A 14500-nucleotide genomic window follows, 5' to 3' on the forward strand; every position below is an offset into this window, starting at 1 on the left:
ACGCCAAGACCGTAGGATCCTACGCAGTGCCGTAGGGGACCGCACCGCCACTTCCCAGCAAATTAGGGACACTGTTGCTCCTGGGGTATCGGCGAGGACCATTCGCAACCGTCTCCATGAAGCTGGGCTACGGTCCCGCACACCGTTAGGCCGTCTTCCGCTCACGCCCCAACATCGTGCAGCCCGCCTCCAGTGGTGTCGCGACAGGCGTGAATGGAGGGACGAATGGAGAAGTGTCGTCTTCAGCGATGAGAGTCGCTTCTGCCTTGGTGCCAATGATGGTCATATGCGTGTTTGGCGCCGTGCAGGTGAGCGCCACAATCAGGACTGCATACGACCGGGGCACACAGGGCCAACACCCGGCATCATGGTGTGGGGAGCGATCTCCTACACTGGCCGTACACCACTGGTGATCGTCGAGGGGACACTGAATAGTGCACGGTACGTCCAAACCGTCATCGAACCCATCGTTCTACCATTCCTAGACCGGCAAGGGAACTTGCCGTTCCAACAGGACAATGCACGTCCGCATGTATCCCGTGCCACCCAACGTGCTCTAGAAGGTGTAAGTCAACTAACCTGGCCAGCAAGATCTCCGGATCTGTCCCCCATTGAGCATGTTTGGGACTGGATGAAGCGTCGTCTCACGCGGTCTGCACGTCCAGCACGAACGCTGGTCCAACAGAGGCGCTAGGTGGAAATGGCATGGCAAGCCGTTCCACAGGACTACATCCAGCATCTCTACGATCGTCTCCATGGGAGAATAGCAGCCTGCATTGCTGCGAAAGGTGGATATACACTGTACTAGTGCCGACATTGTGCATGCTCTGTTGCCTGTGTCTATGTGCCTGTGGTTCTGTCAGTGTGATCATGTGATGTATCTGACCCCAGGAATGTGTCAATAAAGTTTCCCCTTCCTGGGACAATGAATTCACGGTTTTCTTATTTCAATTTCCAGGAGTGTATTTTGCTACTGTTAATTTTTTTTTTTTTTTGCATTTGTTGTGTCTGAAATAGTCAAGGTACTCACAGAAATTTTTATTAAATTTATGAAACTGCCATCCATTTTTCCTATAAGGGATTTATTGTTAGTACTACATACACTTTACAATATGCCTGATTTTCTATGCTTTTTCATTGCTTGTATAATTTTGTGTACCAGTTTGTTATCTAAGTGTTTGGTGATAACAAATGTGATTTTATTATCCATGCTTTTTGCTAGCTTAACCAGATAGTGACAAAAAAATATTTGAAGAAACTACGGAAAGAGAAGAGGAAGTGGATGAAGATGAGATGGATTAGGCAATACTGTGAGACAGACAAATTTGACAGAGCACTGAAATGCCATGTGTCCTGTATCACTCCTTTCACGTGATGCACTACCTTCTGCCAGTCTTCCGATATCACAATTTCAACTGCCTCTTTCAAAAGATGTTCCACTTCGGTTAATGTGAATTTCTTATTTTCTGCGGCAACATGCTGTTTAACCAGAGCCCAAATCAGCTCTATTGCGTTGAAATTGTGATATCGGAAGACTGGCAGAAGGTAGTGCATCACGTGAAAGGAGTGATACAGGACACATGGAACAATGAAGGTATCTTACAACAAAGTGTCGAAGACTTGATTATATCTGTCAATACGAGCAGTGACACAGATAGTTCCTCTGACTCTGAATTAAGCGGTGTTTTTGCATTGTCTGATTAGTGTGTAGTGTACTTACTGCCAATAAATATTGTGTTTGTGAATTTGTTTCGATTAATTCTTATTCTTGTTGTGAGACTAAGAAATACTGTTGGCCAGCTCTCATCATCTCCTTACGGTAAGTTAGACTTAATTTTAATTCTATTTCATTTTGTATATACACCAAGATGTCATTCAATGTGTGTACTAGTTTTCGAGATTTGAAATCTAAAGAAGAAAACTTTTCCGGACGCGAAAATTTCTCACACTTCAATAGTTAATGTAACAACAGCCCTAATTAAAATTAAGAAAAGATATTTGATATGCTTATAGATACCGCTGAGACCAATATTGTACGTAAATTTCAAAATATTTACATAATATTTATAGGAGATAGAGATTTGAAGCTTCATACTTGTTTTGAATTCAGTACTGATAGGGTTGCTTAAAAACGCTGTTTTTAGAAATTTATATACAGGAAACGTAATGCACTACGGCAACTTTTAAGGATTCTTTGCCGAGTGCATTGTTTTGGTAATGAATGGAAAAAAATATTTTGCTGTGACACCAATAGTTTTTCAGTAATGACATGATAAGTTATAAGCTGTTTGCGAATCGAGAATTTAAATGGTTTCAAACAAATTAACGTAACTCTTGTCCTAATTAAAATTAAGAATAGATATTTGACAGATTGAGAGACATTGTAGAAATATACATCATATGTGGGTTTGAAATTTTTTACTTACTTTTTGTAGAAGATACACGCCTTAAAACGATTTTCTATCGCCCGGGGTAGCAATGCACTGAGGCGGCTATCTCCAGCCTGTGCTTGACGTGACAACGCCGCAATTTCACAGCGCAAATGTCAAGTGACAACTACTTTAAATCAGACTATACGCTGAAATTTTGTCTTTCTCTTGCATATAGTTGCCTGGGTTGCTGAATCTTTTCTGTGTTTGCTTTGGCAGGTACAGGCGTAAATACAGTGCTGGTGGTGGGTACTGTTTTGCTGGACATCATTTGCATCACAGTGTTTACTGTAGTGACAGATATCTTCACTAAGAAAGCATAAGGAGTGCCAAAGAGTGGAGGCTTTGTCACCTTATATTCGTTCTTGTCATCAGCGTATGTAAGGGATCTACTTTGTCACTTTTATTTTCTGAATTTTGCATTCTTTAGTGAATAATGAGCACTCGCAGCTCCAGACTGAGTGGCTCTCAGAGCAGTTGATGGCATATTCCTGGAGACAAGCAGTCACATTTCCTGCAAGTTGCTTCATCTCCCCATCTCAGTCTTGTGTGGCCAAATTGTTGACATTTGTAACATCTCACAGTGCTAGGTATGTAAGGCCTAATCCTAAATCAGAGGAACCTGCCCTGAAGTGCACAAGTAGCAATGGAGAATGGGAGATCACAATGAAAGAGTCGATCTTCTCCATTTCTCCATTATTTCTATGCATTCTTTGTTCAATAAAGACATTCTGAGGTAACCTTGTACATAATATCATGGCATGTGACTACACCCTTGCTTCAGTTGAGGAAGTTGTGCATCTCAATAACCATAAAATATTCATCAAATTTTTTGGTCTTCCTTAGAAGTTACACCTGCTTTAACCTGTTGTTTTCAATGGGCAAGAAACTATTTTGATATCTTTTAATAGTTTTGAAAGTACCAGCAAGCCCTTCTAAATCTTTATGAATATATAAAGGTGACATTTGTTCAAATGTCTCCTCCTCCATCTTGATCCCTAGAAAATATTCTAATTTATAACTCCTTGAGCCCCATTACGAAATAAAATCAGGTCATCAGGAGGACAAGCCTCCCTCAATCTTTTTGAGGAGTGGTTGTGAATATTCCCAGATGGCACACCCATTGCATTGGACAGTTTCTAGGTAACTGATTTGCCACTGTGTTCCCACAAGCTGCAAGGGACGTGGAGGTCTACCCAAACAGAACCCTGCTTGCCTGGGTAAGCCTTATACAACTGAGATGCAGCAGGTTCTCCAGAGGTTGCCCACTAGTGATTGTTCTGCCTCAACAGCCATGTGCCTCATCAGCATGCAGCACACCTTGAGTTTTTACAGAGGTTTATGGCATTCTCACGATCTGAATGGTTAAGCAAAGATCCATCTTCCTTGTCAGACACAAAGCCCCAATGTTGAGCCACATGGTGGTCTCTGAAGCTTTCCCTCAGCTTAAGATTACAGAGGACTGGCAGTACTCACCAGTTCATGTCTCAGGAAATCTGGGATTGCCAAACTAGTACCCACTATTTGCCATGGCCCAAGAGGACTCTTGTGTTTTATTGAATGCCACGGATGCAATGAGCACTTCCCCCCCTTCCTCCCCCCCAAATCTAGTAATAATAAAACAGCATAAAGCTATGTGTGACAAGATTTGGTATGTAGGGCATCCACAATTCAAGTAGATCTTTCCCAATTAATTGTCAATTTACTATAATGCTACAGATTCTCCAGATTTGGCCCCATTAAGTTATGAATGGAGTGTAAAGGAACTATTATGGGGCTATTCACAATGTAAGACACTCTGTGGATGTGATTTCAGAACAAAAACAAATAATTTTTAATCCTAGGGTTTAAGCTGTGGATGAATAAATGCCAGAACTGCGTTGACTTGTAACAAGAATACATTATATAAACTGATATTCCTACTGGTATTTAATTAGGTCAGAAATCTTTAAATCATTTCATATTCATATTCTGATGTTTCCTCTTTCTAGTGAGAAGCAAACAATTTTTCCGTACAAAATAACAACACTGTGAAGCAGTAATCTGGAAAATAAATTATATTATAGTAAAATGACAAACTAATACTGTATTCTATTTGGATCACACAAATTTTAACATAATAAATTCTTACCATCAGTCCCCATTCTTCCTTCTTCGACAGACTTGTTGTAAGTATACGAGACTTTCTGAGCACAGATGCTATTCCTTCCATATCACAAGCAGCAGTAAAACAATCATGTGCTCGAATCACTAACTCAATGATGACTTTGTGCACTGCAGAAATACACATAAAAATAATTAGACAAAAGTGTTACAATAAATTTGCTTCACAACTTCAACTATTAAATTAATAGTGATTTTATTAATGTCAGCCTATGTTCACTGGTAAACATTCTTCTGCTTTGTGATTGAAAGAAATTACTGAAGAATTGTTTTGAAAAAGTCTGGTCATTATTCTACTCATTTAAGAAATATTTGTGATTTATGTATAATTCTGTTGAGAGAATAGCACCTGTTGTGACAAATATAATTTAGCAAACAATGTGATGCAGTGGCAAAACAACAAACTTACGATATGTGGAATAATCGGGTCTACTGCCGGATGTTTGTGTCACTATGGCACAATATTTTGGCCACATAACTCGTTGCCTTCTTCAGGTGCTACCTGAGACTGCCGTATTGGAGGATCTTGTCCAGTATTTATGCCCAGAGGGCGCTGGGTGCTTTCTCTGCCGTCCGCGCCCACTTCGCGCTGCTTGTAATGTATTGTCTCTTCCCCGGTGCTCCCTCGGACATCCGCACCCGACTTGGTCACCATCTGTGGCAGCTGTCTGAGGCCCGTCCTGTGTTGGGCGCTCTGTTTGCGGTCTGCGCCTTCTGGTCCTTGGCTGAATGCACCATGAGGAAATCAACAGCATGTCAACAGGCCAAGTTTGAGCGCCTTAACAAGAAGATACAACAGGATGGGGACACACGGACAGTGGTCAACCTGAGCGACAAGCACCTCGATGAGGCCACCTCAAAAGCACTCAGCAAGGGCCTCAACTTTGCAGTGACTCCCAGAACATGTACTGATCTCAACATATTTTCTTTACGGGGTCAATTTTATGAGCAAATGGAAGGAGTGCCAATAGGCAGCCCTTTATCACCTGTGGTAGCCAACCTTTTCATGGAAAGGTACGAGGAGGAGGCACTTCCATCAGCCACTTATCAACCCAAGTGCTTTCTTAGGTATGTCAATGACACTTTTGTCATTTGGCCCCATGGCAAGGAGAAGCTAGATGACTTTTTGGAACATCTAAATTCACACCACCCAAGTATAAAATTTACTATGGAGCTAGAGAAGGATGGACAGCTCCCATTCTTGGATGTCCTGGTCAACAGGAAGGCAGATGGCACTCTGGGGCACAGTGTGTATCGTAAGCCCACCCACACTGACTTACAGTAGCTGCCACCACCAGGCACAGAAGAATGGAGTCTTGAAAACATTAGTTCACAGGGCTCGGGCTCTGTCAGATACGGAAAGTCTGGCCACAGAGATAGAACATCTACAGCTGGTGTTCAACAGAAATGGATACTCCTCCACAGACATCCTAAGGGCACTTCGTGCTACCAGCCAACCACAGGGTACAGAAGAGGAGCCAGAGGAGGCGAAGAAGGTGGCATACCTGCCATATCCTGGACCTATTTCTGCAAAGATCAGCAGAATTATTTCAAAATATGATATAAAGAGTATCTTCTGTTCACCCTCCAAAATTGGGACAATGCTAAGGAGTGTGAAGGACAACCTGGGGCTATGTAAACCATGCATTTACAACATCCCGTGCCAGTGTGGAAAATCATACATTGGCCAGACAACCAGGACGGTGGACGTCAGGTGCAAAGAACACCAGAGGCACACCAGACTCAGACAGGCAACCAAATCTGCCATAGCAGAGCACTGTCTGGAGCTCGGTCTCTCAATGGACAACAACAACACCAAAATTGTGACACAGACTCCAAGATTTTGGGACAGTGTCATAAAGGAGGTCATCGAGACCAAGGTCACAGACAACCTAATAAACCAAGACAGCGGTTACCAGCTCAGCTTGGCGTGGAATCCGGCTCTGGAGCTTATCAGGGCCCAACGAAAGGAACCAAGAAACTCCTCAAGAAGTAGTAACACCACAAGAGCAGTGCCAGACAGGCGCGGACTGCGACTGCAACCCCCGACGCAGGACGGGCCTCTGACAGCCGCCACGACTGCAGATGATGGACGAACCAAATGCGGACGACCGTCAGAGCACCAGGGAAGTGCCAACACCTCAGGAGCAGCGCCAGGCGGGTGTGGACCGTGAACGGAGTGCCCGACAAAGGATGGGCCTCAGAGAGCTGCCACAGATGGAGACCAGGTCGGGTGCGGACGTCTGAGGGAGCACCAGGGATGAGACTACACCTTATAAGCAGCACCAGGCAGGCGCGGACCGCGAACGAAGCGCCCGACGTGAGACATGCCTCAGACAGCTGCCACAACTGCAGATGGTGGACGACGCAGGCGCGGACGTCCATGGGAGCACCAGGGAGGTGCCAACACCTCCGGAGCAGCGCCAAGTGGGCACGGACTACGAACAGAACACCAAACGTGGCTCCAGCCCCAGACAGCTGCCATAACCACAGATGGTGGGCGAGCCAGGCACGAACATCGGTAGGAGCACCAGGGAAGGGCCAAAAGTTCAGGAGCGGCACCAGGTGGGTGCGGACCATGAACATAACGCCTGACACAGGACGGACCTCAGACAGCTGCCACATATGGCGACCTAGTTGGGCGCGGACGTCTGAGGGAGCACCGGGGAAGAGACAACACATTACAAGCAGCACCAGGCGGGCGCGGACGGCAGAGAAAGCACCCAGCGCCCTCTGGGCATAAATACTGGACAAGATCCTCCAATACGGCAGTCTCAAATAGCACCTGAAGAAGGCAACGAGTTACGTGGCCGAAATATTCTGCCAGAGCGACACAAACATCTGGCAGTAGACCCGATTATTCCACATGTCAAGATCTCGCTGGGAAAGCCTGAAGAGTTACAACAAACTTATGTTTAGGAGTAGCCAAGCTGAAATTTTGGGTTTGTCGTCTTGATTCATTTTTTACATGATTTTGTAAATACTAGCTGTGTAAGCTGGTATGACTGTATTAATGAGTCTTTGTCTGACCCTTTAGTCACTACTATCAAATAAAGTAGGCCTCATTGTTGATTTTGTGTTATGTTGTAACTAACTAAAAGTTAAAGCTTTCACATCCCTCAGGAAATTCAAATGTTAATCACATTATTAATATTAAACTACTTCTTCTTCATCCTTGCCTTGCCCCAGCCCCATTCAACTACAGGATCAGCACAGATACCCTTCCTGGCACCAGCTCTCACAGCCGGGACAGAATTTTGTGTACCCCATCTGTAGGTGTCTGAAGTAAGCTCATGTTCAAGCTTGAGACTATTTTCTAAATGTTTGAGCATCATGTACCTCAGGCAAAATACAGAAACCATCCTAGTATTTACCTAGCTGGATATGACAAACTGCCTAAAAACCATATCCAGGCTGGCTGGCACATGGACCCTTGTAATTATACTGCTGAACAGATTCAATCTGGGACCAGTATGCATCCCCAAATCCTGGAAGTGGCATATTAACACACTTGGCTATCCATGTGGGTCATTTTTTAATGTTGAACATAGAATACTTATTGCTTCACTAACACAAAAATACAATATCTGAATATGCTTCTTCCAAACAGAATAAATCATTCAAGTTAATACTTTTCCAAAATTTTATTTTAGATTCTGTTCCCAGAAAACAAATGATATTGTAGTGGGAAATCCAGGATGGAATAATGACAGTATTATGATAAGGATTGTTGTTACTCACCATATAGTAGAGATGCTCAGTGTCTGTCTCTCTCTCTCTCTCTCTCTCTCTCTCTCTCTCTCTCTCTCTCTCTCTCTCACACACACACACACACACACACACACACACACACACACACACACACACACGTGTGTGTGTGTGTGATCATGTGTGTGTGAGTTGAATTTGTGTGAGTTTGTGTGTATGTTGTCTATTCCGATGGTGGCCTGTTTGGCCAAAAGCTTTGTTTGACATTCTTTATGTAGTGCCTGTCTGTGACTCAACATCTCTGCTAGATGGTGAATAGCAGCTATCGTTTCTATAATATTGTTTCAATGATATTGTAGGATAATGATGGAAGCAGAAGAAGTGAATCAAAATTTGTGCCGCAGCCGGGACTCAAACGCAGCTGTTCTTGCTTATTAGGCAGAAATGCTAACCATTACACCACCACAGCAATATGATCAACATTGCTGCACTAACTACTCATGTCGATGCCATCCCCAACATGCCTAGTAAGCAAGAAGACCCAGGTTCGAGTCCCGGTCGCAGCGCAAATTTTAACTCACTTCTTCTGCTTCCATCATTATTGCAGATAAAGAGGAGACTTACATGTCTCAGGGAAAATTGTAATTATAAGATCTATAAGATATTGTAGGAATTCAGATATAATTGCAGACTGAAAGATATGCAGAAACTAACATAAACTAAAGTAAGTGAAAGAAAAGACATACAGTGAAATCAAATGACACCATAGTCCAGTTGTTTTAGTTATTTAGCACAAAATGCAGAAATTTAGCTCTTATAACTTATATTTGCTCACTTACCACTTTAACAGGCAGTGAAATTAATGTCATACATTCTAGGCCTAGCAATAAACTTTTAATTATCATCTCAAAAAAGTTTATGTACATAACTGTTTGTTTGTTTGCTGCTACATGTCTCCAGTCCTATTACACACTAAAATCCCCATTTCACAATACCATAGTACATCACAAGAGGAGCGAAAACAAAACTGTCCAGCTTACTGATAAAGTATAGTACTGTGCAGTAATTCACTTTTGGCAGTAGCAGAGAACTTGTATACAATTCAGGCCAACCCAGATGACTTCTCTAGCTGAAAATAAATTACCACACAATACTCAACTCTTTTAATGGGCTATACCATTATGTTTAGGCTCTACTAGTGACTTGCTATGATACTGTAGAGTTGCGATTTCAATGTGTACCAACAATGAACATGTGAACAACACCAAAGATTGAGCCTGGTGTGCCACGAATCACAAACAGTCACCAAAATTATTCTAGAAGAATTGAAAAACAAACACAGGGACAATTATCTGAAAACCAGTATGGTTTTACCAGAGGTATTGGAACAAGGGAAGCAATATTGGCTCTGAGGTAAGTGATAGAGAAACAGCTGAAGAAGGGCAAGAGTACATTCATAGCATTTGTAGATCTTGTAAAAGCATTTGACAATGTCAACTGGAATGTATTATTTAGTATCATTTGCCAATCAGGAATCAGCTTTAGAGAGAGAAGATATATACATAAAACCTACAAACATCAAATCAGAATAGTTTATTGTGGTGATAAAGAAGAATCAGGTAGCATTCAAAATAGGGTATGCAAATGTTGTTTCTTACTTACTCTGAACATGCAAAAGGCGATCAACAGGGTGAGAAAAGAAGTAAACATGGAGTAACAATTCATACTGAAATTTGTTGTTGGTATAGCAGAAAGTGAAGGAGACCTGCAAAAAAATCCCGAACACAATGGATAGAATAATGGTGGAGGAATTCCATATGTAAATGAACATGCATAAAACAAAAATTCAAGTCTGCAGTAGAAACAAAGAAAACAAGACGGTGACAAAGTCGAAAAATGAAACAACTGAGTAAGTGAATGAGTTTAATTACCTGGGAAGTAAAATCACGAGTGACGGAAGAACCTACAAGAAGATAGTATGCAGAATTGTCCGGGCCAAGAATGCTTTTAATAAGAAGAAAAATACACTCACTACAAAGAATATAAGCCCTAGGTATAGAGCTTCGCAACATATGGCTGTGAAGCTAGGATGATAGTAGCGAGAGAGGAGGGAAACTGCATTCGAAACATGGTGCTACAGAAGAATGATGAAAAGCCGTTGGAGAGAAATGATCACAAACAAGAAAATTTTCATTAGAGCAAGAAAGAAATGATGCTTCATGAAGCACCTAAAAAGAAAAAGGGCTCAGCTGTCTATCGAAAATTGAAGGAGTTGTAGAAGCACAGAAATTGCAGAGAAAGACTAAACCTCAAATACATTAAACAAATAACAGAGTAGTTGCAACAAACCAAAAAAATAATTATGTTAAGTACATTTATTATTTCAAGGCAATATCCAAAGTTTTATAACCAGCCCCCATTAATACTTTAGGCTTAGAAATATTCAGTAAAATTGATAAATGCTACCTGCTAACCATAAAAATAAAGGAAACTAGTTAACTATTAGTAAGGATGAAAAATCATGTAAGGTCATAGAAAATAAAGGAACTAAATATCTCCAAAGCAAAAATGTAGTTAAAACTACAAATACTGTCTGGTCATCACTTACCCTCACAAGACAAAATTCTAAGTAGTTAGTTAGTTACGTGTTCCATTGGTCAATCGAATAATGACCATTATGACGTAAAAAAGCTTAAAATGTTTATTATCCACCATATGCCCTTAAATGGCACAAAATGCATATATTATATCTACAGATTTATTTATTCCTATTGAATACCAGAGAAGGAAAGTTGCTACTCACCATATAGCGGAGATGCTGAGTCGTGATAGGGAACAACAAAAAGATTCACACAATTATAGCTTTCGGCCATTAAGGCTTTTAAAAAAATATTATGGCATTTCAGTCTTTGATCGCTATTTTTTTATTTTCAATGACCGGTTTCAGGCTAGCTGCCTATCTTCAGATCACATATTGCAGTTACAGAGTAACTTGTCAGTGCAGAACTATCGGTTTGCTGTCATGACTGAGTAGCGATAGGCACAACAAAAAGATTCACACAATTATAGCTACAGAGTGTAGTTTCAGCTCTCTGAGACTGCAGACGTGTGTGCAAGTTGTTACTCTGTAACTGCAATATGTGATCTGAAGATGGGCAGCTAGCCTGAAACCAGTCATTAAAAATAAAAAAAATAGTGCTCAAAGACTGAAATGCCATATTTTTATTTAATGAATGATTGCGGAAATCCCATTAAGACAATCATGTCTAGTTTTGCACACACACACACACACACACACACACACACACACACACACACACACACACACACACACACACACGCACGCGCGCGCAAATGTGACTTGCACACACGTCTGCAGTCTCAGAGAGCTGAAACTACACTCTGTAGCTATAATTGTGTGAATCTTTTTGTTGTGCCTATCGTGACTCAGCATCTCCGCTATATGGTGGGTAGCAACTTTCCTTCTCTGGTATTGTTACATTCCATCCTGGATTTTCCATTCCTATTCAAGAATTCATTTTTGGTATAAAAGGAGTAGTCAAGTAGATATGATTTCAATTTATTTTTGAAACAATTACTGCTGTCTTTCAGACATTTTACTTCATGTGGTAATTTATAGAGAAGTTTTACAGCGGCAAATTTTACCCCTTTCTGTGCCAAAGATAGGTTAGGTAGAGGATTGTGCAAGTCTTCCTTTCTTCTGGTATTATAATCATGAACATCACTGTCATTTTTAAACTGGTCTATGTTGTTGAGACAAATTTCATTACTGAGTAAATATACCTCTTAAACAGAGGCCTACACTTTATTCTAACCACTCTCTTTTGAGCAGTGAATACTTATTGCCTAAGTGTTGATTTACCCCAAAATACTATTCCGTATTATATCAGAGAGTGAAAGTATGCAAAGTAGGTTAGCTTAATAATTTCTGTATCCTCAAAATTGGCAGTTATTCTGATTGCAAAAGTTGCTGAACCTAGTCACTTTAGGATATCCAGATATGAATTTTCCAATTAAGATTCTCATCTATATGTACACCAAACAACTTAGTATGATCTATCCTGGCTACTGACTTCCGTTAATGTATTATATTTAATTAAGGAACTGTACCCCTTGTAGTAGAAAATTGGATGTACTGGGTTTTTTCAAAGTTCAGAGCAAGACCATTCACAGAAAACCAATCAATAACTTTTCCACAGACATTCCTTGTTTCATTCTCTATTGGAGTTTCTTTTACTGAATCAATAATGATGTTTGTATCATCACCAAATAGTGTCAGTTTATCTTCTAGTTTCAGATAAGAAGGGAGGTCATTCACATATATCAAGAACAGAAGGGGGCCCATGATCAAATCCTGTGGAACACCTAACGTAATTTCACCCCAGTTAGGTGAAGTGGGAAACTTCCATAAATTACTTGAACCATATAAAGAAACTTTTTGCTTCCTGTTCTGTAGATATGTCTTACACTGCTCATATGCTGTTCCATGTAATCCGCAGAATTGTAATTTCTGTAGCATAATGTCATGGTTCATACAATCAAATGCTTTGGATAAGTCACAGAAAATTCCTATCAGTGACATTTTACTACTACTAGTCCGCAGCTCGTGGTCTCGCAGTAGCGTTCTCGCTTCCTGCGCACAGAGTCCTGGGTCCGATTCCCAGTGGGGTCAGGGATTTTTCCTGCCTCGAGCTGACTGGGTGTTGTTGTGTCGTCGTCTTCATCATCATCATCATAATTCATCCCCATTATGGTCAGAGGAAGGCAAGGACCTTGTCTAGTACAGCGGTGCGGGTCTCCCGCACCATCTCCTACGCTCCTTGGAGTATGGGACTTTACATGTATATACTATTACTATTTTACTATTATGAGCAGTGAAATTATATACTGCTGCCTCAGTGGTACAGCATTTTTGAAATTTGAACTGTGACATTACTGCTGAGATGGCTAACCGCTCTTGATTACATCATTTTCTTGACGATTTTTTGAAAACGTAGTAAGCAATCATACTGGGCAGTTATTATTGACACCTGTGGTGTCCCCTTTTTTGTAGAGAGGTTTGACAATGGCATATTTTAACCTGTCTGGGAAAATACCTGCAGTTACTGATGCATTACATATGTTTCATACTTGTAGTAACCGAGGTTTAAAGTGTTTGGTGTTACATTTAGCTTTTTTTTTTTTTTTTTTTTTTTTTTTGGGCAATGATGTTCAAAAAGGGATATAAATTTATCAAGAAATTTGTTGCATTTATCATTAGCATTTGGCTCATTATGCACATCTTCCCAATTAGCATGTCTTAAACTTTCTCTGAAGTGCTCTATAAATATTGGGTTGAGCAACCTTACACTTTTACTTAATGGTTTCTGAACTGTACACACTGCTAGATTTTGTAAGTTAATGAATTGGGCATTATGGTCTGATAATCCATTTGTCACAGGAAAAGCACCTGTTACTTTTAAATCCTCCAGCTGTACAAATACATTATCTATTAAACTGCTACTGTCTTGATCTAGACATGTAGGGAAATTGATCACTCATCCCAAGTTACATGTCATTAATAACACTTCTAGTTCACTTTTCCTATCAGAATTGCTTACACAGTTTACACTGAAATCACCAAAGATTAATAACTTATTCTTTTTGTCTGACAGCCAGCATAACAGGGAGTCAAACTTTTTTATTAATAGATTCCATTCTCCTAATGGGATCCTGTACACTGTTGCTAATATCAACACTACATTATATGGCAGTAGTTCACATGACAAACTTCAAAGTGTTGATCAACAAAAAATTTGCTTACTTCTACAGTTTTGTGTTTATACCTTTGTTTTGTGTAAATGGCTGCTCCTCCTTTAACCAAGCTAGATCTGCAAATGTATGATGCTAAATTGTCGTTGTTGTGGTCTTCAGTCCTGAGACTGGTTTGATGCAGCTCTCCACGCTACTTTATCCTCTGCAAGCTTCTTCATCTCCCAGTACCTACTGCAACTTACATTCTTTTGTGTCTGTTTAGTGTATTCATCTCGTGGTCCCCCTCTACGATTTTTACGCTCCACGCTGCCCTCCAATACCAAATTGGTGATCCCTTGATGCCTCAGAATATGTACTACCAGCCAATCCCTTCTTCTAGTCAAGTTGTGCCACAAACTTCGCTTCTCCCCAATCCTATTCAATAC

At 40.9% G+C, this 14500-nt stretch overlaps 1 protein-coding gene across 1 annotated transcript in view; it reads right to left on the minus strand.

Moving 5' to 3' along the window:
• LOC126483618 (spatacsin) overlaps positions 1–14500 on the minus strand; it is a 410710-nt gene that overhangs the window by 70437 nt on the left and 325773 nt on the right. Inside the window, exon 30 of the mRNA XM_050106663.1 lies at positions 4561–4703. Within this exon, the coding sequence (XP_049962620.1) occupies positions 4561–4703 (143 nt within the window). The remainder of the gene's footprint in view (positions 1–4560; positions 4704–14500) is intronic.

The sequence above is a fragment of the Schistocerca serialis genome, chromosome 6 (assembly GCF_023864345.2).
Source record: "Schistocerca serialis cubense isolate TAMUIC-IGC-003099 chromosome 6, iqSchSeri2.2, whole genome shotgun sequence".
Lineage (NCBI taxonomy): Eukaryota > Metazoa > Arthropoda > Insecta > Orthoptera > Acrididae > Schistocerca > Schistocerca serialis.